Source organism: Mesocricetus auratus, unplaced genomic scaffold (assembly GCF_017639785.1).
Source record: "Mesocricetus auratus isolate SY011 unplaced genomic scaffold, BCM_Maur_2.0 Super-Scaffold_100008, whole genome shotgun sequence".
NCBI lineage: Eukaryota > Metazoa > Chordata > Mammalia > Rodentia > Cricetidae > Mesocricetus > Mesocricetus auratus.
In genome coordinates, this window is record NW_024429192.1 from 57115753 (window position 1) to 57140984 (window position 25232).

At 46.4% G+C, this 25232-nt stretch overlaps 1 protein-coding gene across 1 annotated transcript in view; it reads right to left on the reverse strand.

Annotated features, from left to right (window-relative positions):
* Window positions 1-25232, reverse strand: part of Itgb5 (integrin subunit beta 5) — a 109163-nt gene that overhangs the window by 40574 nt on the left and 43357 nt on the right. The window contains exons 5-8 of the mRNA XM_040750877.1: window positions 24904-25072; window positions 5521-5682; window positions 4308-4403; window positions 2221-2310 (exon numbers count right to left, since the gene is read on the reverse strand). Coding sequence (XP_040606811.1) covers window positions 2221-2310; window positions 4308-4403; window positions 5521-5682; window positions 24904-25072 — 517 coding nt within the window. The remainder of the gene's footprint in view (window positions 1-2220; window positions 2311-4307; window positions 4404-5520; window positions 5683-24903; window positions 25073-25232) is intronic.

The following is a 25232-nucleotide window of genomic DNA, read 5'->3' on the forward strand; positions in this document are numbered from 1 at the left end:
TTACCATGGTTCCCAACTGGCAGAGTGCAGCAACTTTGCCCCAAACACCAGGCAGTTCCAGATGTCTGTGTCCAATTTCCTGTAATCTTGAAAAAGTGGAATAGACACGGGGAACTCCAGAGGGTCATAGTATGGGGAGCGATAGGCACATTCAATACAATGACAAAAGTGATAGTTTCACGTGGGTATGCATGTTCCAAACTTAGCAGATTGTCCCGTTTAAATGTAAACACTCCATTGTGTGTCCCTTACACTGAAGGAAACTTTAAGATCTTTCCTACTAAATCTGAATACTTATTGATAATAGTCTAGTAACTTCATAGTTTTGGAAGCTGAGTTTCCAGTGTTTACTTCCAAGTCGTGTGCTTCATTCTCGGCAGTAATGCCAAGGCCAGCTCCTTAGTGGCAGAGTACACGCCCCATTGTTCCCCTTCCTCCCTGACCATCTCCCCAACCCCCCCCTCCAATGTATAAAATGGATTTCCATTAAGAAATCATTTTATACATACACAACAAATTCTGGTCAGGGAAAATGCCACAAACTTCACAAATAACACCCCTAAGCCAAAGATACACACGGGCTGCTCGCATTGGATTCCCAGCATCCACATGGAGGGTTACAAATCTCTAAAACTGCAATTCAGGGGATCCCATACCCTCTTCTAGCCTCAGCAGGCCCCAGATACACATGAGTTGCATGCGTGCACGCGCGTCCACGTGCGCTCCCGTGCGCGCGCGCGCACACACACACACACGAACGCACACATGCACGCACGCGCAAACGCAAAACACAAACATACGATAAAAATACACAAATCTTTAAAAAGGGATACCCCAAGCATCCAGGAGCTCCCACCATACTTTTGGTTTGACTTCTCCCCCACACAAGCATGGACATTCAAACCACTTAGCAACACGGAATCCTGGTGGACAGAGGGTGTCTCTATTCCTGCAAACACCACCCAGCCAATTCTACAGAGACATTTTATGGTATTGTGGATGGACAAGCTCATGCATGCTAGGCCAGTGCTCTACCACTGAGCAACACTGCCTGCCTCCTTTTTATTCATTTTTTTTTAACAACAGGGACTTGCTGTATAGCCAAGGGTGACCTTGGATTCATAATCATCTTGCCTTGGCCACTCAAGTGCTGAGATAAAAACATGTCTGACATTATCCCCTTTATTATCAAAGCCACAGGAAGAGAGGGCTGGGCCTTCACCAGAAAATGCTCTGGTACAGCTGCAGGGGTCTTTGGGATCTGGAGCTGGCAGAATATGGAAATTCTGGGAGGCAGTTATTCCGGAGAAGCCCAGAAAGATGTCCTCAAAGAGCCCAGACAAGGCCACTCCTTAGCTTTGTCTTCTCCTAAGGCCTGACTCCTCAGGAGAGAAGCTGTGGTCATGAGGTCATGAGAGGAGGAGCAGCAGCCCCTCTGCCCTGTGAGGTCTCCAGCCTCTGACTGACAGCCACAGCTGGAAAGGAGGTGACTGCATGGGAAGAGAGGCCATTCCCACTTTGATTTCGTTAGTTAAGGGCCCAAAGCTTGAGACACAGAGCCCACTTCTCAAACCCCATTTTTGTACATTATTTTTTAGCATCCGTTGAGCCCCTATAAATGAGTCTAACTGCTCTCTTGCTAAAAGTAAACTAAAGTTGAAAAACCACTAAATGTGTATGTTAATTTGGAAACCTTACCACTCTGGCTCTCAGGTAAGGATTTAAAGGTGGTGCACGCCTTTAATCCCAGCACTTGGGAGGCAGAAGCTGGGCTTGAACTCACAGAGCTCTGCATGCCTGGTCTATACAGTGAATTCAAGGACAGCCACGGTTACATAGAGAGACCCTGCCTCAGAGGGGTGGGAGAGTCAAACAGAAATGAAGCCATAGTGTAGAAGAAGGAAGGAGATAATTCTGATTTGAGCAGAAGTCACAGGAGAGATAAGCTATGACTTGTGAGAAGCCAAAACTGCAGAAGATGATGAGAGGAGATATGGGGGCAACTAGCCAGAAATTTCCCCTGCTGCCCAAATCCAAGTCTTTAGGACATAGAGACACTGAGACACAGAGTACAGCCCAGTCACACTTCAAACTTTGGAGGTCCCCAAAAGAAGGGGTAGGAACAGAGCTAAGTCACAACTCAAACCCATATCAGCTCCCAGGCCTCAGGGTTCCAGAAGGGGCGTGGAGGTAAGAGTGGGGTCCGGGTCAGTGACTTACACTGTACGCATTGATAATCAGTTGAATAATATTTTTGGAGTCTCCATGCAAAATCTCCACAGTGGTTCCAGGTATCAGGGCTGTAAAATTCTTGAAAAAAAAAAAGTAAGAAGGAAAAGTTAGACCATTTTGTCATCTGTGCTGGCTAATTTATGTCAACTTCACACAGGCTAGCCATCGGAGGCATTGGAACCTCAATTGAGAAAATGCCTCCATAAGATTGGACTGCAGGCAGCCTATAGAACATTTTCTTAATTAGTGATTAATGGGGGAGGGCCATCCCTGAGCTGGTAGATCCTGGGTTCCCTAAGAAATCAGGCTGATTAAGTCATGCAGAGCAAGCCAGTAAGCAGCATCCCTCCATGGCCTCTGCATCAGCTCCTGCCTCCAGGGTCCTGCCGTCTGAGTTCCTGCCCTGACTTCCTTTTGTGATGGGCTACGGATGTGGAAGCCTATGAGCCAAATAAACCCTCTCCTCCACAGCTTGTTTTTTGTCATGGTGTTTCATCACAGCAACAGTAACGCTAAGACACATTCCACCCTATCAGAGTCAACAGTGCCCTATGGACAAGAGGAAGGGCCACACTGTGCTCTGTCACTCCCCGACACCCCATGCTGGAGGAGGTGCCATGGGAGAAGCCAGGACATTCAGTAGGCTGTAGAGGGGAGCAACGGGCTGACAGCAGGTGAGCTGTTCTCCCTCTAGGGCCCACCTGGTCCTCCCAATTCTTTTGCCACCACTGCTGGTAATCCCGGGCTCGGATGACTCTGCCTACGCTACAGGGGCACAGAAGGTACAAAGGGTGTCCTTCTAAGGACCTTTTGATGCCCGTGTGCAGGTCTCAGGACAAAGCCCTTTGCCCTAGCACAACCCCTGAGAGCTATGCTGTCAACAGGACAGAAGCCCTACCACTCTCCCCATTCTGAGGGAGGGGACGAGCCAAGGCAGATCTATTCCCAGTGATACAAAGCCCAATACGGCTCCCACAATCAATCCATTTAAAAATGCAGTTTGCAATGCACAATCTTACGGCTCCCACAATCAATCCATTTAAAAATGCAGTTTGCAATGCACAATCTTTAACCCCTGGCCTTGCACCAAACAAAAAGTATCTTTCCATTTAGTCATCTAAAATAGACTGAGGCTCAAAGCAGACCCTGAAACTCAGGAAGACATGGTGGCATTTTTATGACCGATAAGGCAGGAGCCTTTGAAACACAACCCAACAAGCATTTTTTTGGGGAATAGTTACAGATTCTTGACAACATCCCCTTCACAATGCAATGTACAGGACATCAGGAAGTGAGCTGGGTTTACACTCAGCTCACATGAGCTCTTGCTGTGTGTGTGTGTGTGTGTGTGTGTGTGTGTGTGTGTGTGCGCTGAGTATGTATGCACTCACACCTGAGATCATACACGTAGGGGTCAGAGATTAGACTGAATGTCCTCTATTACTCTCTAAAGGGCTTGAGTGCAACTTGTAGCTCACTATAATTGCCAGAATGGTGGCCCAAGTGACAAATGGGAAAAGACTTGTTGGCTTGAATAAGCCTTTCACTCTCTTCTCTCAGTCACTGACTGCTTTTAGGAGAATTACTGTCTGGGACCACCCCTGGCCTCCACCTTCTGCAGGAGGGCATACAGAGTTAGTTATGCAGGCTGTCTAATGTATTGGTTTCTTTTACAGAATTTCATTTCATGTTTTCCTTCTTGACTGGAATAGGCCTGTGTCTCTATCCATTTTCTGAAAATGACAGTTCATATGATTTTCTTATATATAAATACATATATATAGTTGTGAGCCTAACCTTTAATAACTGAGTTATCACTCCAGCCCTACAAGTCATACTATTTTCTAGGTATTTCTCTGAATTAAATTAGATAAAACAGTTTAAACATCTGGTGAACATTCATTGCCATGTGATCAGTCAAGAGTTCCCTTAGTCTTAGTATTTCCAAGCACAGCTAGAAAGGGCTATAGTGTTCTCCTCCTTTGACCCTGCCCACCCCCACTCTAATCTCCAACTGGCTTCAGGTCAGACTGAGTGCCAGATCAGGCCACCAGGCCTCCCACCCTCAGGAGTACCTTGTAGAGCATATAGTGGTTCTTCGTCACTGCAAAGATGAGATTGATGTTGTTCTCCGCCAGCTTCTCCCCAAGCAAGGCAAGCGACGGATAGTCCTAAGGCCAAGACAGATGTCAAAACTGCAACAGTTCCAACCAGCTGGATACCAGAGTGTGATCTGCAGGCATGCAGAACTTGTCCCTGAAAGCAGCTTTCCCATTGGGCCCAGTTACCAGGTTCACCAACCATCAGTGGCTCCTGAACTAAGAGGTTACAGGAAGTGATGCTCATAAAAAAGCCCTCAGGTGTTCACCTGACACCACCAAAGAGTGGGAGTGAGGAAAAGAGCATCTCTGGGTGTGATCAATATCCCCTTCATCCTTTCAGGAGGGATGGGAACCATTACAGCTCCAGGAAGATTAGCCCCACCTACTACCATCTGTCGCCAGCACCTATTAGCTTGCCTCTCTTCCTATGGCTGGCCTTGTTTCCCTTTTCCTGTGCCCAACAGTGAGGCCAGCAATGCTTGCAGGTCCTGCTCATGGCTTAGAACAGACAGAGGAGGCCACTGCTCTCTGGAATTGGAGGGGGGTGGGATCCAAGTGAGGAGAAAGGAAGGACATAAGGCAGTTTAATGAGGTCCTTAAGAATTTTAAGAGCCCCTGGTGAGTACAGGGGTCACCAAGGGGTGAGGCCTTATAGTTACAGGACCTTTCCCAAACTCCCTCACTCCTGGATAACCTGGAAAGCTTGGAGGGTCACCTCCTGAAGATGGAGAAAATGGGTTTGTCCCGCAAAGAAAATTGGGAAGAACTCCTCTCTAGCCAGGTACCAAGAGATTTGAAGAGGAAAGTATAGACTTCTTGAAAAGCCTGTATAATAAATGTGGCAAGATCTTGGTAAGTCCTGGGGCTGGGCGTCCTCTTGCTTCTATCCCAGGCTCCACACTGCCTTCAGAGCACCTCGCCCTGAGAATCACTTGGCTCCCAGGTCACCTCTTTGAGCAGTGAAATAGCTCCCAAGAGATACACAATGGCACAAAGACAACCAGCTACAGAAATTCCTGATGCGAATTAGTCAACAAGAGGTTCTAAAACCTTGTGAGAAAAGACCAAGTAATGAATAACACCGGATCCCCAGGATGTCCTGATGGCCAAGGAAGTTTTCAGGGAAGTGGGGGGGGGGTCATGGGATTACAAGGAGAGACAAGGCGGGAGCCTTCCCAGTCCTCACCATCTGGTCGGATGCAGTGTATTCATTGGCTTCGTTCAGGTGACACTGGCCATCGTGTGGTTGAACCAGGCCGCCCAGTTTTCCATCCAGCGCGATGTGAGGCACGTCATCCGTTGTGAACACCAGCAAGTGCAGTGCATCTTTTCGCCAACCGATCTTCTCCTAAAAGACAGAAGATGGAGAGTGCCAGAGCTGTCCTGTACAGACCTGCCTGGGGCATCAGATGAGACATTTCCAGGCTCTGCCCACACAGGCTCACGTGCCTAGACACCCACTCCAGCATCATCCTCTTCCCAGCATCTCTGGAAGATTCTCTTTCAGGCTCCAGGACAAGCCTGACACCACCCCAAAGCCCTCATCACATGCACTGGCTAATACAGTATAAGATGATGGTTAAACACTTCAGGCCCTACTAGACAGGAATTACTACTCTGAGTCAAGTACCCAAATGGCCAAAAGTTGGCTCTGTTTTTTGAGGATCTGGTAAGAAGTGCATCTATCCTAGTCGATGTGAACTCTCCAGACCTTGCTGAAATCACTTCAATGCCCAAAGTGAACCAGATGAGCTAATTCTCCTTTACCATTGCACTACATGGGATTATCTAGTCTGCAAACTGAGGCTCAGCTCAGTGCATGGCAAGGGGAGGGTTCAGTACTGCACAGATACAGTCACTTTAGCCACAACCTTATACGAAAACACTCAGGAATTACCATCAAGAACTGGAAAATACGGTCACTGTAGGGTATAGCCTGGCTTCCCACAGCCAGGATACCTTTCCCTTCAGAGCTGTAACATTTACAGTCACCCTTTTACTACTGGTGAAAGGGCATCCCAAAATGTATTGATGACAGGAAGGATTTAAACTCTGCCAAGAGTTAGCTATGCCACACATTAAACATGGAACTCGAGGAGGTGGGATTCATAGATCACATAGATGAAAAGCTATTGTTCTTTCAATGGCAGATGAGAGGTTGGATACCACTGTCTTTCCCTCATCATCACCTGAACAACTATGATACTGTCTTTCTTACTTCAAAAGCAGCACGGCACAGAGAAATATATCACAAAGTCAAACAAATCAAGGAAGAGGAAAAGATTCAACAGAAAGGCAGAGAAGATCAGCTGTGGCAAGAATGGTCACCTACCAAGGAGTCAGTTTTGTAGCCATGTAACTTTTGTCCAATAAGCAGCTACTCACCTCCTGCTGTGTGCCAGATCCCTTGGACATTACCAGATCTACAAAACCTAATTCTAGCTCTTAAAGATACCCCATTTGTGAAAACAGCAGTTTCAGCTTACCATGTGGTTATTAATAAAGGCAAACACAAGGTTAGTGGAAGCCGGGGAGGGGAGGAGGAGGAAGAGGAAGAAGAGGAAGACAATGATAATGAAGAGGACTAGGGGATGACTATCATGATGGGGGAGGAGGACAAGAGGATGACTGTGATGATGAGGAGGAGGAGGACAGGAGGCTAACTATGATGAGGATAAGGATATAGAGGAGGAGGAAGGCTGAGGTGGGGAAAGGCCTTCCAAATTTGGATGAAACTCAAGCTGCTCTGGAAGGATGAAGGGAAACCCTTCAAGGAAATGGAAAGAAGAAATAAGGAAGGGAGGACAGAAAAGGAAACAGGCATTTTAGGCACTGGCAAAAAGACAGAAAGGAGCACAGGAAAGAGACCCCCACAGACCGGGGAGCTGGAGTCCCCTCAAGGCTATCCCAGGACAAGCTAGTCATGGGACAGGACTGGAACGAGGCTTTTCTTGGTAGCATAGGAGAAAGCTATAGCACGGCTGTGGGAACACCAGACCTTGAGCAGAGACCCACTTCCCCTTCTGCCTGGGAGTAGGCAGCTGTAAGACAATGTTTAGTAAAAACATGTTTACTAAAAACGATACAATAAGTTCCTGGCCACTTCCCCTTCTGCCTGGGAGTAGGCAGCTGTAAGACAATGTTTAGTAAAAACATGTTTACTAAAAATGATACAATAAGTTCCTGGGAAAGGCCTTCCTATGGAAACCGCCCTGACCTCGACCTTGTCCAGAGACTAACTGCACCTTCAAAAACCCACACACATCCACCTCTGGTGTCAGAACAGAACCAGCCAGGGGAGAGGAGAGAGCAGAAGCTTCTCTGGTGGGAGCTTTTCTTAGGAAGTTTTTCGTGAACCTTTTTGGAGCCTGTTTAAAGTTTTCTTTATATCATTGAACGAGTCTCTGTGTTTTCAATACCTGACACCCTCCGCACGTTCTCGGTTCTCGGACACAGGCCGCGCAGCAGACGTGACAATTGGAGGTTCCACCGAGATCGTGAAAGCGAGGTAAGTGGACAGGGTCGTCCTTTTTGCCAGCCAGGGACAGATGGAGGAAAATAGAAAAAGAAACAATGGGAAATAGTCCCTGGAAGTTTAAATTACAGTATCACATAAAAAAGTTGCTTGAAGAACAGAGGACTACAACCATGGCAGGCTTTTTAAAATGGATTGAACGAGGGAGCCCATGGTTCATTCCTGGGGAAGGCTTAAATGTCCCAGATTGGGAGGATGTTTGCTATGATATTCAGAGAGCCGGGTGTTGGTGGCATACGCCTTTAATCCCAACACTCGGGAGACAGAGATAGGAAGGAATGAGGCCATCCTGGTCTATAGAACAAGTTCCAGGACAGCCTCCAAAAGAATAGAGAAAAACCCAGTCTCAAAAAAAAAAAAAAAAAAAGAAAAGAAAAAAAGGGTAAAATAAGAAATAAAATAAAAAATCTCCAGTCTTTCGCCTGATCCACTGAGGTCAGGAAAGTAAAGGGGAACTGAGAGATCTAAAAGGCTGGCCAGTAAGGCTATGCGGATGTGTTAAAAAGGGGTACCAAGCTAGGGATACCAGATTAAATCTCCAGGCCTTCGCCTGACAAAGGTCAGGAAAGTAAGGGGACCCTAAGAGATTGCCCTCAGATGGGGGGTGGATTGGATTAAATCTCCAGGCCTTCACCTGACACCAAGGTCAGGAAAGAAAGGGGAACCTGAGAGATCACCCTCAGTTGGAGGATGGATTAAAAGTGAGTAAATTGAAAATTGGTAACAGTTAATAAAGGAGGTACTGGTATTAAGTAAAAAAAAAAGAAAAAGACAAAGGTATATGGAATGAAAAATTTTGTTTACATTTAAGTTCTATTTTGTGAGTCATCTCTAAAAACTTTTGGCCAAAAGCCTGGCCTCTCTACCTTGCATCTACAGAGTTACAAGGAGTAGGTACGGCTGTACCCCATGACTGTAGCTCAAATGGAGGAATGATAAAAACATATAGGACTTTTTAACCTTTTTAGTTCAAGGATTGGCTGGAGTTGTTCTTTTACATAGATTTCAATTAAGGAAGCTTCATTGCAACAGACTAATCATGACCTAGGGAAAAAGGATGACTGAAAGATGCATGTATGTTCTGAATGTATGGTGTGGCCACACCGGTATGTATGAAATGTGATTGCGAATGTGTGAGTGTGAACTGCTTATATGATTAAAAGGATACTTAAATCCCTTCAAAAATAGTTAAGAAGCTACCTAGATTGCGTTAAATATAGCCAAAAGGAACATCCAGCCAGTCTGTTAATGTTTTAACAGAAAAATTTAAGATACAAATGAGGCCTTGTCAGCTAGTGAGAGTTCTACAGGTTAGATTGGGAAAGACTGCTCACAGACTTCAAATAATTTTCAAAAGTTATTTAGTAAGCCCAATTTACCTAGATAGTTAACCAAGGAGGGTAGACAAATCCTTCTACTGTTATGGTCCAGCTTCAACAGTTCAAAAAGAAAACTTTTTTAGAAAATAAAAAAGGGGGAATAATGCCCCCAGTCCCCACATGACTCATCAAATAATACACTCCTCATTTAAAAATTTTATAATGTGAATGCCAGTGAGCTTCAGACAGATTCTGGCATGATGGAACTTGAGCAACCATTGCTCAGGTCAAATGGAGACATCCATACACTAGACAGTGGAGAAGACCCTAATTTGGGGTCGAGGGCATGTTTGTGTTTTCTTGCAGGAAAAGAATAAAGCTTCGGCAGCTGTCAGACCATTTAGTGAGATGCATGGAGCAGAGAAAAACTGGACCTGAGACCATGGGAGCCTACCTAAGCCAGTTTGAGTGAGATCTCCTAAATCAGTGTTCCTGACCCTTGATGTCATCGAATCTACAGCCCAAGAAAGAAAGAAAACAGTCGGTTCGAGATTTCCAGTTTCTCAACAGACCTGCTGCATCAACCTTCCGGACCCATGAGTTTTCATCATGAAGCCAACAGAGAAAAAAGGACCCATTTAAAGCATTTGGACATTGGTATGGACTATGATGAGTGGCAAAAGCCTCTTTCCAAGATTTGAACAGGACATGGTCACTTGATGGTTCCTATTTCTGGAATCACGACTAGGCCAGTGTATTTTTCTGGAGAAATGCAACTTGTCCTAATGCGACAACTATTGTTCATATTTTTTCATAATGCTACATGTGTAACATCAATGATTGTGCCCAATGTATCTGTGCAAGTGCACTTTCTAAATGCTTTCCTGAGCAGATCTTAAAACGATTGGAAACTTTATCAAATTGTAAATGTAAATCACATGCGGGTTACCCTTGTAACAGATGAAGGCTGGTAGAATGTTATGGCCCAGATCTGGTGATGGGTATGGTAATGGAGAGGCGCTATGTCAATGGGGGTCCTGGAAATGGTGGCAGTGGCGGTAGGCATTCTGGCTTTATGCCGAGCTCAAACGTGCCTTGTTCCAGAGACAAGAGATCCGTAACCAAGTATTGCTTAGCTTAGCCCATGGCAATCCCGATAGCCATGAAGGTTGGTTACAGATGATTTAAGGTTGGGGTATCTCCGATGACGGGCAACCTGTGGGGAAGACCCCTCCCACCTAAAACAGGGGTTCAAGGTCCCCCAAAGACGGGAAAGGGAGGGTGACCCTACTTGACCTAAGCCAGGAGTGCCTCATTTGAAAATAAAAAGGGGTGAATTGTGGGAACACCAGACCTTGAGCAGAGACCCACTTCCCCTTCTGCCTGGGAGTAGGCAGCTGTAAGACAATGTTTAGTAAAAACATGTTTACTAAAAACGATACAATAAGTTCCTGGCCACTTCCCCTTCTGCCTGGGAGTAGGCAGCTGTAAGACAATGTTTAGTAAAAACATGTTTACTAAAAATGATACAATAAGTTCCTGGGAAAGGCCTTCCCACGGAAACCGCCCTGACCTCGACCTTGTCCAGAGACTAACCGCACCTTCAAAAACCCACACACATCCACCTCTGGTGTCAGAGCAGAACCAGCCAGGGGAGAGGAGAGAGCAGAAGCTTCTCTGGTGGGAGCTTTTCTTAGGAAGTTTTTCGTGAACCTTTTTGGAGCCTGTTTAAAGTTTTCTTTATATCATTGAACGAGTCTCTGTGTTTTCAATACCTGACACCCTCCGCACGTTCTCGGACACAGGCTGCGCAGCAGACGTGACACACGGCTGCCAGGTTCTGCTAGCTCTTACTCCTCCCACTTGGTATTCTTCACCTTCTGAATGTGTGTGTTCACTTAAAAAGAGTGAGTACCGCACTACATAAATTACCCCTCAATAAGACAGACCCTAAAAAGAACCACCAGCTCTAGAAAGTATCTGTCAACTCCGTGATTCCATTTCACAGCACTCTCACCGTAAAGGTACCGTGAAATTATGCACAACCATGTTTTATCGGTAGTAAGGGAAAAACAGAAAGACATGGATATCCTGGTATATGGAACAGGGACAGAGCCTCTCCCTCCACATAGAAATTATGTTCAGAAAGTCTGAGATTATGTGCAAACAGTGGCAGCGAAAACAAAGAAGCAGATATATGTAGTGTGATTATAAATGGCGTAAGAAAGATAGAATTCTATTTTAAAAGAACAGGAGATGCTGGAGAAAAATGACACGTGTTTGTAGTTGGATTATGGGTAATCTTTTCTTTCCCTCATTAATTTTCAATCTATAAGCACTGCATTTACAAGACTGATCTCCGAATGCTGTTACTTGCTTTGTTCAGGCTCCATCTTTTTCTGTCTGAGTCTCTGTGGTTCAGTGGAGATGGTAAATCACCCAGTCATATAGGGAGAAGACACTGTGTGTACACAGTGAGGGAGATAACACAGAAAAGAGCCTGGTACACCACAGCGTTCAGTCGATGACTGCTAGACCCAAACACCAGCGTTTGCTGGAAGGAAAGCATCTGGAACAGGCACCACTCCATGAATAACAGTCAGTCTACTTCCTCTTCTGCGGGCTCCTGATCACTAAATGGTGTCAACAGCCTCAGCCCTGAGGTCAGGTCACAGGAATGGGTCAGAACACAGACAACTTATCCACCCAGGCTGTCAGCTTGGAGACTCCTTTATGTTCAAAATTAATTGCCTGCTGGTTGCCTGTAGGGTTATTTGTTTTGAAGACTTACATTTTTATATTCCACGTTCAAGACAAGGAATGACACTGGGCAGGAGGATTTTAATCTTGATTTTAAAGGAAGTTACTGAACTATGATACAGAACATCCAAGGAAGCCAAAGTCTAACTTCTTTGGAAGAAATGAATCTAAGTTCAAGTCTCTACTTTGCTCCAGCTGTGGGACCCTATGAAAGTCCCGTTTCTCTCAGCCTTTGGAAAATGGATCTGAACTTCCGAGGCATGACTGTTGAAGGTCTTCTACACAGTATATCTGAAAAGTGCTTGTAACATAGACGAAACTATAATGGAGCTCAAGATTACTATTCAAGGGCCAGGATAAGCCAATTTACATTCCTCTTCTTTTACTACTTGGTAGTAAGGCCACACGACTGTGAATTAGTCCATGGCAAGTGGTTGTAAAGTCCTGGACAAAAACTAGAAACAACTCAAATCCATCCCCAGGTGAACAGCTAAATAAACTGCTGGGTAACTGTGCAGTGCTAGGCCACAAAGGGAATAAGTAGATACATTTGCCAGCAAGGAGGACTCTCAGAATAATGGTACAAAGTCTAACAGGCCAGGTAAAAAAGAATAATGTGCAGTATACATAAAATTCTAGCAAATAGCTCTTATGTGTAGCGACAGTCAATTTGTGGGTGCCTAGGAGAGATTCTGGAAAGAGAAATGATGGGCACAAACTCACAGGCATAAATGACATGTTCACTAGCTCACTGACTGGGGTGGGGAACTTGCATGCCTGCCAAAGCATGCATATGGAAGCTAGAGGACAATTTGTGGGCATTGGCTCTGTCCTTCCACCATATAAGTGAGACCTGGGGAGCAAACTCAGGTTGTCAGACTTGGTGGTAAACATCTTTGCTAGATGAGCTGTCTCACCAGCCCCATATTATCTTGGATTTGACGATGGTTTCTTGAGTACATATGCATATCATTTTTTTTCCAAACAAGGCCAGGCATGGTGGAACATATGTGTAATCCTAGCACTCTGGAGGCTGAGGCAGGAGGATTCCAAATTTGAAGTCAGTCTGGAGTACATGTATGAGACTGTTTCAAAAGCAAAGCAAAAAGAAAATGAAAAGTGTGCCAGACTACACACTTTTTTTTTTCTTTTTTTTTTTGGTTTTTCGAGACAGGGTTTCTCTGTATTGTTTTGGAGGCTGTCGGTCCAGCCTGGCCTCGAACTCAAGAGATCCGCCTGCCTCTGCCTCCTGAGTGCTGGGATTAAAGGCATGCGCCACCAGCGCCTGGCAGACTACACACTTTCAATGTATGGTTTGTGCATGTTAACTATACTTTAATATAGGTATTTTTAAAGATCATAGAATATAAAAGAGTATTTTAAAGACATATATTTCTAAAGAAGGCTTGCTTTGCTCAGCGTGTAGTTTAAACACAACACATTCCAAGGGCATGCCAATGGCTGGGAGTAGACTAGGAATGTCACACATCAACACTTCCTTGGTGGCTATGGCATGCTTGAAGTTAGGTGGTGGCAGATCTGGGTCCAGCCCCACATCTGCTTCATCTGACCTGTGTGACCTCGAGCTGGGCACTTAAGTTTTGACAGTATCAGCTTGCTCATCTGTAAGGGAGAGATAATTGCTACTGATAAACACAGCTGTTGAATGTGGCAGACAACGGCACATGGAGTAACCAGGCGTGGGCCCGCAATGTGGTAAATAGGCAGTAACTGGTACTCGCTGCCAACCACCACTACTTCCATGGAGCCAAAAACTCCCACCTTTGCCTCTAACTCCGAAGCTCACCACCTCCTCTTCAAGAGCGGAGCTCGGCCCTTGATGTTTATCTCCTTTTGGCTTATTTACATTTCCTAATTTTTATGTTGAATGTTTTCTTTATCAAAAAGATTTTCTAAAGAGTCTACCTTTTTAGCTGGATGTTTCTCTATGACTGGGCAAAATCAGCATGTAAACAAAACTGATGTCATTAAGCAGACCAAGGTCAGTGCTCGGGTGAAAATGTCAAGGGTGGGCGGAGCGGAAGCACTCTGGACGCCACAAGAGACCTGGCACCTGGCCAGCGCTGTGGTTCACTTGGCTTCTCTCTCTGCCGGTTAGATCTGTATCTAATTCACTGCCAGACCTCTTTCAGCTTTCAGCCTCCTAGTCCACACTGAGTTTAGGCGACCCGCGCCCCTTTTGTCACTGAGAGACCCAACAGGCCCCCCTCACCTGTCCCTCCAGTGTGCGGCAGCCCCAGATCAGATGCATGGTGTTCAGCCAGTACCCTAGTCTCTGTCCTAAACCTCAAGCTTCCTGCCCTCTGCTCTGATCTCACTGTCCCCGAGGAAGGCGGGCTCCTCCCTCCTTGAGAAAACACAACCCTGTAAATCCCGCCCTCTCTGGAAAACGTCCCATCATCAGTCTTCCCCTGGTTCCTTCCCACGTGCTTAAAAATATACTTGTAGCCAGTGATCATAACCCTGCCGTGACCCCGCTTCTCCGCTGGGCTCTCGTGTCTCATCTCTCAAATATTGCCTCTGCTTCCTCACTCAGTTCCCATAATCTGACTTCTCTTTGCCGACCATAAGAAGGAGAAGCAGGGATTAGGAGTGGGGGACCAGCTCTTCCCAGTCTAAGAAAATAAACAAAGCTGGCTACTTGCAGGGCCCAGACAGACTCGCTAGCTTATTCATCTCCAACAGCTGGCCCCAGAGAACCTGAGGCCAGGGAGAAAAGACCGGGAGCAGGGGGCCTGATTTCTGTATTTTGAGGACTCAGGCCTCTAGCCTGTGGGGCGATCTGGTTTCTTAAGGATAGGAGTCACTCAATGTCTGACAAAGGAAAGCGGTCCCCCAGAGAACAGTTTCCATCCTCCTATTCCTGGATCTCCTGAGCCCTGCTCCCCAACAGCCAAGAGGCTGCATGGGTAACCAGGGGAGGCACGGAGAGATTTGCTCGACACCAGTTCAAAGTAAACTGTGTTTAGCAAATAAAATGAGTGCGTATGGGAGAGGTCATGGTCATGATGGCAAATCAGAGCTTAGAAACTGCACTGATCAGAACTGTAGGAGACAGGCTCAAGTCAGCTACCGAAAGTCAAATACCAGGGAGTGACTGGGTAGAAAACTCACTTGCTGGGTAGGGATGTTGCTTGGTAACAGAGAACAAGTCTAGCACACTTGAGGCCCTGGGTTCAAGCAAAGTACTAAAAAGGGGTAAGGAGAAAGGAGAGGGAGGGAAAGTGGGGGAGAAAAATTTTCTTTTGGGGGGGATTCAAGACAGGGCCTCATTATGTAGCTCTGGCTGTCACTCACTCTGTAGACCAGACTGGCCTCAAACTCACAAAGATCCACCTGCGTCTGCCTCCCGAGTGCTAGGATTAAAGGTGAGCGCCGCTACAATTGAGAAAAACTGTTTCTATGGGCTAGGGAAATAGTTCAGTGGTACAGCACATGCCTAATAGGCACCAAGCCCTGTGTTCAATTCCAAACACAAAACAAACAAATATAAGTTAGGCCAGCACACTCCAAAGGCTCCCTGGACCCATTTTGTAGAAAGTCATTTACATACAGGGACCACACAGAGCATGGCAAGTCAGAGGATCGCACTCAGGCATGTGTATTTATTGAAATACACAAAGAACCCCAGTGAGTCTCAGCCAGCCTCTCTCTGGTGCAGGAGTCTTTTCTCTGGCATCTGTCAATGGGCTCAGAGCCCACACCCACTCACTGCCTCATCAGGCAGCTGCTCTGGCACTGAGCAGCAATCCTCGTTAGAAATTCTTCCTTATCAGGAACCCTGGGACTCCCCGGGCTACTTCTCCGTGGCTACTCATACGTCCTCTCCAGCTAGAAGGGCCTGTCCCCTCCTCTACATAGGTGAAGTCAGTTAACACACTCATCCCAGTATCTCCCCTCAGCTAACACACTCACTGCAGTATCTCCCCTCAGCTAACACACTCACCATAGAATCTCCCCTCAGCTAACACACTCATCGCAGTATCTCCCCTCAGCTAACACACTCATCGCAGTATCTCCCCTCAGAGGACACACTCATCGCAGTATCTCCCCTGAGGAAACACACTCACCACAGAATCTCCCCTCAGCTAACACACTCATCGCAGTATCTCCCCTGAGGAAACACACTCACCGCAGAATCTCCCCTCAGCTAACACACTCATCGCAGTATCTCCCCTCAGAGGACACACTCATCGCAGTATCTCCCCTCAGAGGACACACTCATTGCAGTATCTCCCCTGAGGAAACACACTCACCACAGAATCTCCCCTCAGTTAACACACTCATCGCAGTATCTCCCCTCAGAGGACACACTCATCGCAGTATCTCCCCTCAGAGGACACACTCATTGCAGTATCTCCCCTGAGGAAACACACTCACCACAGAATCTCCCCTCAGCTAACACACTCACCACAGAATCTCCCCTCAGCTAACACACTCACCACAGAATCTCCCCTCAGCTAACACACTCACCACAGAATCTCCCCTCAGCTAACACACTCATCGCAGTATCTCCCCTCAGCTAACACACTCATCGCAGTATCTCCCCTCAGCTAACACACTCACCGCAGTATCTCCCCTCAGAGGACACTGTTTGCATGTCTACCACCATCCGCCCACTCATCTCTGCGCTAACTATCAACATTTTTAAAGAGTTTTTATTTTACAAGTATGTGTGCCTGCCTGAAGGTATGCATGGGTATCTCATGCATGCAGGTGCCTGCAGAGGTCAGAAGACGGAGTCAGATCCCCTAGGACTAGGGTTAGACAGTTGCAAGCTTCTATGTGGGCCAGGAGTTGAACCTGGTACTCTCTAAGGATGGAAGCTTTTAACCCCTGAGCCATCTCTGTAGCCCCTCTATATATTTAAAACATAATTTCCAGGACAGACCTAGTCCTCTGGATATGTTATGTATTAGAGAAAAGTAAGGCTGGGACAGAGGCCTGAGACCTCCGATTGGGCCCTGAGTACATGGCCTTCTTCCAATGGGATCACGGTAAGCCCAAGGCACCCCAGATCCATTCTGTAATACTAGCTTACATATGGGGATCACACAGAGCATGGCAAAATCAGAGGGCCATACTCAAGGATGTCCTGTGGAGACTTTGGTGAAGGATTGGGAATCTGAGAGAAGGCCATGTCCCTCCTGTCTCAGGAAACAGGAGGAGGTACCTGCCTTCAGAGCTCACTTCCCTGGCTCACTTGTGCAGAGACAACACAACACTCTCGATGGAAAGATGAAAAGCCGCTCAAATGTGGTCCTAGAACAGAGAGGCCCATCAGCTTCAGGGAAGACAGAATTTACCCAGCTATCTGATCTCAAGATCATTCCTCCAGCCATCAAGAGGTCCTTAAGCCAGAAGTCAATACTGCCGCATAGCCGTCACTGAAGAATCATTCCACCCCAAGCTTCCCCTCTGACAAAAAAGATCCATTCTGCAAATGGCAGTGTGTGACCATGACCACTCTGAGAGCCTAGGAGCAGAACGGGTGGGTCTGAGGCACCTTCAAACTGGGGAAAGTAAGGGAGAACTCAAAGCCCCCCCCATTTTACATTCAGGGAAGCTTGCTGACTACCCAGTGGAAATAATCCCAAGCACTGTCACAGTCAGCTGTGCCTGATAAAAAGGAACGCCATAGCTCCACAGAGAAGCAGCAGTGCAGCCATCTTAGTTGCCCCACAGGGTTGTGGGTAACCGAGCCGGTGCCTTAGGCCAGGACTGTGCTCTCTTTGGAAGCTCACCCCTCCCATGTCTCTGCTCCTGTGTGATTTCAAAGAAAGCACAGGCTCTATTGTCAAGGTTAAGTGCATTTAATGCATGCACACAGACCCATATGTCAACTCCGGCTCTGACATTTCTACCTATGGAAATTTGGAGACGTTACTCAACTTTGTTACGCTTGTCGCCGTAGAAGACACTACAACCACTTCCAAAGGAAAGAGTGAAACAAACCTGTGGAGCTCAGTGCACGGCCTGGGGAAAGTAAGAGGACTAAGGCAGCCTTTGGGAGAGGAAGGCTGTCATTCACCATTGGGTTCTAAGAGGCCAGCCTGCCCAGCCGCACCTTATCTCTTATTCTCCCACTGTATTCCAAGCAGGGTTAAGTTCACACCTCAGCCCTTCACAGTACCTCATGTGCACACAGAAAGTACTCAAGAAGCCTTCAGATTATCAACAGAACACTGTATAATATATATATTATATATTCCAGGGGAGCTGAGAGGAAGCATGAACAGGTGCTGGGGGTGAGGGAGGGGGAGCGATGGCCTGTCTGGTCAGTGACAGATTCCACAGCAAATCCAAGCTCGAGGACCAGAAAGTCTTAATTCCAACATGGCCCACAGGAGAAATCAAGTTTTCATTGTGGGGTTGGCTTCCTGAATGACCAACCACACTGACATTTAGGTCTGCTTCCATCACTTTGTAACAATAAACATGTTCTCCTTAAGAGTTTGTTTTTCCTGCTCCTAACCATACTTTGCGATGAAATATGCTTGGGGGAAAAAATCTGCTCTGTGGTTACATTTAATGAGGCCACAGTGTAGAATTTCTTTCCTTGGGGAAAGGAGCGCCTGTGACTCAGGCCCTAAATATCCACCTCAAGTCCAAGCCCCAAAGAGCACAACAGGGCATCTCTGGCGCAGGCTTGGGAGCATGGCCCAAGCTGGACTGAAGGCACCGTAGAATGTATAATGTTGAGCCATACACAGAGTTTTCATTTGGGGGATTAAGGATGTAGCTCAGCGCTAGTGTCCTTGCCTGAGCAATCGAGACCCTTGGTTTGATTTCTAGCACTACAGAAAGTAAATGAGTGAATAAAGCATTTGTGTTTATAGGAGAGCTACCAATAGGCAAATATCAATGATAAATAAATAGCAATAATTTCATGTGGGTCAGTGGAATGTTTATAAACAGGATATTTAATTTACCTCAATTAGATCTCCTAACTCAAATAAAGTAGTAGCTGGGCATTGTTGCTGGAGTTTTCTTGTCCTGCCAGGTCCTGCCAATCCTTCTCAGCCCCAAATAAGCACAGAGATGATATATTATAAAATGGTTGACCGATGACTAGGGCTTCTTAGTGGCTAGCTCTGTCTTAATTATTAACCCATAACTACTAATGTATTTCTACATGGCCTTATCTTACCAGAGAATGCCTGGCCACGTCCTATCTTCCCAGTCTCTGCATGGCGTCTCTTTGCAGTTTCTCTCTGAGTGCCTTTCCCAGAATTCTCATCTCCTAGTCCCGCCTATCTTCCTGCCTCTGTTGGTCAAACAGTGTTTTATTCATCAATCAATAAGAGAAACATATATACATAAGGACATCCCCCATCAGGGCATGGTGGTACATGCCTATAATGCCAGCACTTGGGAGCAGGGCAGGTAGATCTCTGTGAGTTAAGAGGCCAGCCTGGTCTACAGAGTGAATTCTAGGCCAAATAGGGAAACCTGTTTAAACACACACACACACACACACACACACACACACACACACACACACACAAAACCATGAAAACAGGGCCCTTCTCTCAGTTTCTTTAGTATTGCCAACACACAGCACGAGCATCTGCATTTCAGAGGGCGGGTATATCACACCATGGATGCCCTGTAGAGCAGAGCATGGTGGGAAGGTGGGACGAGTCAGGAGCAGGAGAATCTGGCTATTTCTGAGCTTCCTTCAAGCACAGAGGCACCTATGAGCACAAAGCATTGCTCCCGTGCCAAATGTGTAACAAAGACCTAGCCTGTGCCAGGCAGTGCAATGACAACACCTTTAGTGTCTAAAGGAGACGATAATGGGCAAAACCCCCAAGAAGATAATGAATAAAAGTTGGAGACCCTGACCTGGTAAGGGAATACTCCCTGATGGACAAACAAGCTGGCGTTTGCAACACAAGCAAACCAGATTGGACATGCAAAGAAAGGGAAAGTAGTTCAAAGGGCTGGGCGGTCACCCAGTGGTAGAGAGCACTTGCCCAGCATGTTTTAGGTCCAAGGTTCAGCTTCCAGTCTTACAGTTCTGAACCACCCCCAACACAGACAGACAGACAGACAGACAGACAGACAGACAGACAGACAGACAGACAGAGACACAACCACACATGCACACTTTGATGATTAAGAAAAGCAGGCTCAGGGAGGGATGGTATTAGAGCATGGGACTTTGGGGTTGGGGAAGCTGCCCGGCACAATTCTATAATGGGAAGAAGGCAGTTAAAAATCTACAGAATGTGCCGGGCGGTGGTGGTGCACGCCTTTAACCCCAGCACTTGGGAGGCAGAGGCAGGCGGATCTCTCGAGTTCAAGGCCAACCTGGTCTACAGATAGAGTTCCAGGACAGCCTCCAAAACAATACAGAGAAACCCTGTCTCGAAAAATCTACAGAATGCGTAACAGACACCAAGACTGAACCCGAGTGCAGAAAGCACTGTGGGTGTGATGTGCCAACAGCAGCTCACGGGCTGGAACAAACACACCATATTGATGTGGGACACGAAGGCGGGGTGGAAACAGTTCATTGATGCAATGGATTCTATTAAGAAAAAGAAGGAAAGTTAGGAGTGCTGGGGGGCGGGAGACTGAAGCAAAGGAAGCAGCATGTGCAAGGGCCCAGCTGCAGTCAGATTAAGTGACTCCAGGCTGCCGTGGTTGGAATGCAGAGGCCATGAGGGAGGCCGAGGAAACTGATATACTGGCCATTATACAAGTAAAACCTCAGGCACCCACGGAGAGGCCTGGACATTCCCCTAGCTGCCTGTCCCCGCCATGGTCAGTGGGGGACCGCCAGCATGTGAAAATACCTTCTATGACAGGGAAGGGAGGCAGGCACACAGCAGGTTTATACTAGAGTAATGCAGCTGGTTTATACAGAGGGTAATGGAGATCAGCTCTTGCCAGTGCTGTTGGAAATACTGAGCTATTTCCCACCCCCTGTGTGAGAATTCCCAGCTGCCAGCAGGGCAGAGTAACCTCCAACACAGAAAACCATGGGTCAGAGAGTTTGAAATGTCACCAAACTAGTGGAGTGATGTGAAAGCATGTATTAAAACACAGTTAAGGGATGTGGCTCAAACCAGTAAACACTAGCTGAAGGAGCATGGCCACCTGATCTGATCCAGAACCCGTGTAGAAAGCCTGATGTGGTAGTGCACATCTGTAATTCCAGTACTCTATGTCAAGACGGCAGGCGGCAACAGCAGGCACCCTTTGGCTTCTTTCGATCTGCCTAATTTCTTGTAGGCCTTAGACTTGTGTCATGTTTCTAAACTTTGTTTTGAAAGCATGCTAGCCAGTTAGCCTGGAACCTGCAGCATAGAAACAGAGAAAGACCCTGACTCCACACTGTAAAAAAGAAATCCTCTGGCCTCCACATGTGTGTTCATGATCTCTCCCTCGACACACACACACACACACAGAGAGAGAGAGAGAGAGAGAGAGAGAGAGAGAGAGAGAGAGAGAGAGAGAGAGAGAGAGAGAGAGAGAGAAGAGATCCAATACTTTTAATAGTTTCCTAAAGATATTGCTGCAAAGGAAAAGTAAACAGGCTCTGGAAACCACAGCCCTGAGGTCACGCTCACCACCCCACACAGCCCTGAGGTCACGCTCACCACCCCATCCACCCCTCATCCTCCTGATGCTGGAGATGCTTCCTGTTTGGGAAAGTAGGAAAGCAAGCATAACTCTAGTCTGAATCACACATCAGTCGGCACAATTTTAGAATAAGGAATAAGCAACTTAAAGTCAAATTCTAGAAAGCTCTGAGGGAAACAGTAAAACTGATAAAGGGAGAAACCATAACTCTGACCCAGAAAAGGTATAAACAAATTCATAGGCTTACAAGGCATTAAAGGCAATGGCACACTCCAATCCCAGTTGTGAATACTACACTGGCAAGTGATGCTTGTGTGAGAGCCATCCCTTAGCTCTAACTGCCATTAACTGCCTCAGCAATCGAGCAGCTGGGGAAAGCTGCCACTAGCAGAAGCAGAGTAGAATCCTAAAGAGAAGCAGGGATTCCTTTATCTTCTACAAAGAATATCTTTGCAAGAAAGACATATGGTGCCTCAGATGTTGACTTGGTTTTTTTGTTTTTGTTTTTGATTTTTCAAGATATGGTTTCTCTGTGTAGCCCTGGCTGTCCTAGAACTAGCTCTGTAAACCAGACTGGCCTTGAACTCACAGAGATCCGCCTGCTTCTGCCTCCTGAGTGCTGGGATTAAAGGCGTGCACCACCACCACCCAGCTGAGTTAGACTTTAAACACAGCCATGTCATAACCCTAAGTCCCACAAATTGGCAATGAATAGTCCAACCCAGGGAAACCAGAGCAAGGAGAACCCGTGATGCTGTGAGTCAGGTCTGTTCTCAGATCATCACCAACAGCAAAGGTCACCAGAGGCAGAGGTGCGCATGTGCACAGTGCAGGGTGGACTGTCCAGGCAACTCTGGACCTTAGGAGGAGCTGGCCGAGTGCACAAGACTCCTTTTTTCCTTTGTTACACCCAGTTGACAGACCTAAGTTGAAGAGGCTCTAATCTGGGCAAACAGGAGCAGACCCAGTGAAGGAAGAATGCTTAGGTGTTATAAATGGTATCTGAGCGATCCCTCAAATAATAGGGGGAGAGTCTCTGTAAACACAAAACAAGATAGGCCATGGGTGGTGATGACTAAAGTGAACCACAAACACGGGGTTTAATTTCTTATTCTCCCCACTATTACATTTGAAAAGCTTCAAATAAAAAGTAGCACATAATCATTGCAGAAATTTAGATGATTACAAAATTTTAAAAACCACCAAGAAAAAAAACATACAATTCTATAACCTAAAAATACTCCTATCACTTTGGTCTCTTTCCAACATTGTCTTCCTTTCCCGTGTATGTACACATGTACACAGATACCACAACATCTGTGTGGAGGTCGGAGGACAACTTGAGGGAGTTGGTTCTTTTCATTCTATCATGCAGGTTCCTGGGACTGAACTCAGGCTTACCAGCTGTGCCTCCTCCATTGGGCAATATCACCAGCCCATTTTTCTTTTAGTTCCCAAATAGGATTATTCTAGCCATACTGTTTTTTTCGCTTCCTTCATTAGTCCACTCTTAATTTCTCTTGGGCATTGTTCAAGTTGCTAAAGATTCTGTTTGGTTGTTTTTGAGGAAGAATCTCTTTATGTAGTAGTGGCTGATCTGGAACTTACTTTGTAGACTGGGCTGGCCTTGAACTCACAGATATCTGCCAGCATCTGCCTCCCAAGTGCTGGAATTAGAGGCATGCAAAACGCTGCCTGACCCTCAAGTTGCTAAAGATTTTTAATGGTATGATTTTGCCACCCAGCCATTTATCAAAAACTAGCCTATGACCTATTCCTAACACTTTTGCTACAATAAGAAAGTCTATAATAGCCAGGCAGTGGTGGCATGTGCCTTTAATCCCAGCACTAGGGAGGTAGAGGCAGGTAGATCTGAGTTCGAGGCCAGCCTGGTCTACAGAGGACAGGCTCCAAAGCCTGTCTTGAAAGAACCAAAACAACAACAACAAAAGTCTGTGATAAACCAGGAAAAAATGACACTTATTATAATTTGGGCAATTTCAAATCAGAAAGAAACGTCTTAATGTCTAAATGTAACTCCATACCACACGAGCCAGGAAGAGGTCAAGAGAAAAACTGGTGGCTGGCAGATGGCATAATCCTAAACAATTATTAACTTTCCCTGTGCAAAGGCCATGATGAAACTACCACAGGTCTAAGGCTGACGCAGCTCACACAGTGCCTCTCAGTCAATTGACAGGTTAACCAATGAGTTCAGGAAATCTGCTAGAAGCCTCTGAAATGCCGACCTTCACAGGTGGACTACTCCATCCTGGGATGGCACAGAAGATTAAGCAGGCATAAGGGTGGGCTCTGGTTTCTCTCTGGAGCAGATACCCACAGTCCATGTGCTGTGTTCTTCATCCTCCTGAGTGCTGGGATTAAAGGCGTGCACCACCACCGCCCAGCTGAGTTAGACTTTAACTTCTTCCCCTGACCTCCTAAATGTTGAAGAGTCCCTAACACTCCACCACTGATGGACTCCCATAGGTTTTCAAAGACCAAGAGGCTGGAGAGATGGCTCAGTGTTTAGAGCACTCTGCTCTTCCAGAGGACCCAGGTTCGATTTTCAGCCACTCACACGGAGGCCTACAACTGTCTAACTCCACTTCTGAAGACTCTGAGGCCCTCTTCTTCCACCTCCGTGGGCACCGAGCATGTATATAGTCCACTTATATATACGCAGGCAAGAAATTCATGCACAAAACATTTTTAAAAAGTAAGTAAATCTTTTAGAAGAATAATGTATTGCCAATGTGGACAATCTGCTGAGCTTTACCGAAACTGCTAAGCTTCTGGACACACACCAGGAGGATGAACAAATGACACCACACACATGCTTCAGTAATGAGCTGCAGGATAATTAATCTTCTCTTGTTGCTATTAGGCTCTTTGACAGTAAAAATCACTTTAACACTAAGTTGTTATCAATCGTCTACTTACATATTTCTCCAAGTTGGGAGCCCCTCAAAATCAAAGTTCATTTCTGACTGGTCTATGCCCTCCCTCTGGATCCACATATCACAGAGAAACAGGAAAACAGACATGCAACCAAAACAAAGACTTTGAGTGATTCTGTTTTTCAGCTTGATTCACCAGTAAGGCAATCTTTAAGGTTAAAAAAAAAAGCCAATGCATAAACACAGAACAGCTGTCATCTGGCAAAGACACTATCCCACACGGAGCCACACCCGCCACAGAGATAGGACAAGCTCAATTCATCCCGAGTCCAACCGACTTGATTGCTAGAGATTTCCCTAAGGTGATGCAAGAGTGGAAGGGAGCCACATGCGTGGGTGGCTCAAAACCTGCCCCACGGAGGATGAAACCAGAAGGTTACCTTGCAGACAGCCGCCTGGAGGACAGCATCAAAGCCCCCTTCAGGGGCATCACGGTTCCGGGACACCCTCTGCCTCCTCACTTCCTCGTTGAAACTGTCGACTCTGTCTGTGAGAGGCAGCAGATGGCGGAACCCGAAGGAAGGGACGCAGTTTGGGAATAACTTGTAACTAGAGAAAGAAAAGAGAAGAGTCACTTTTCCATCATCGTCTCTAAGTGTGCTCAATTTTTAATTACATCTCATTATTTCAGCGTGCATGTATGTGTACACACGTGCAAGTGCAAGTCAGAGAACAACTTGCAGAGATGGTTCTCTCCTTAGCTCGTGTG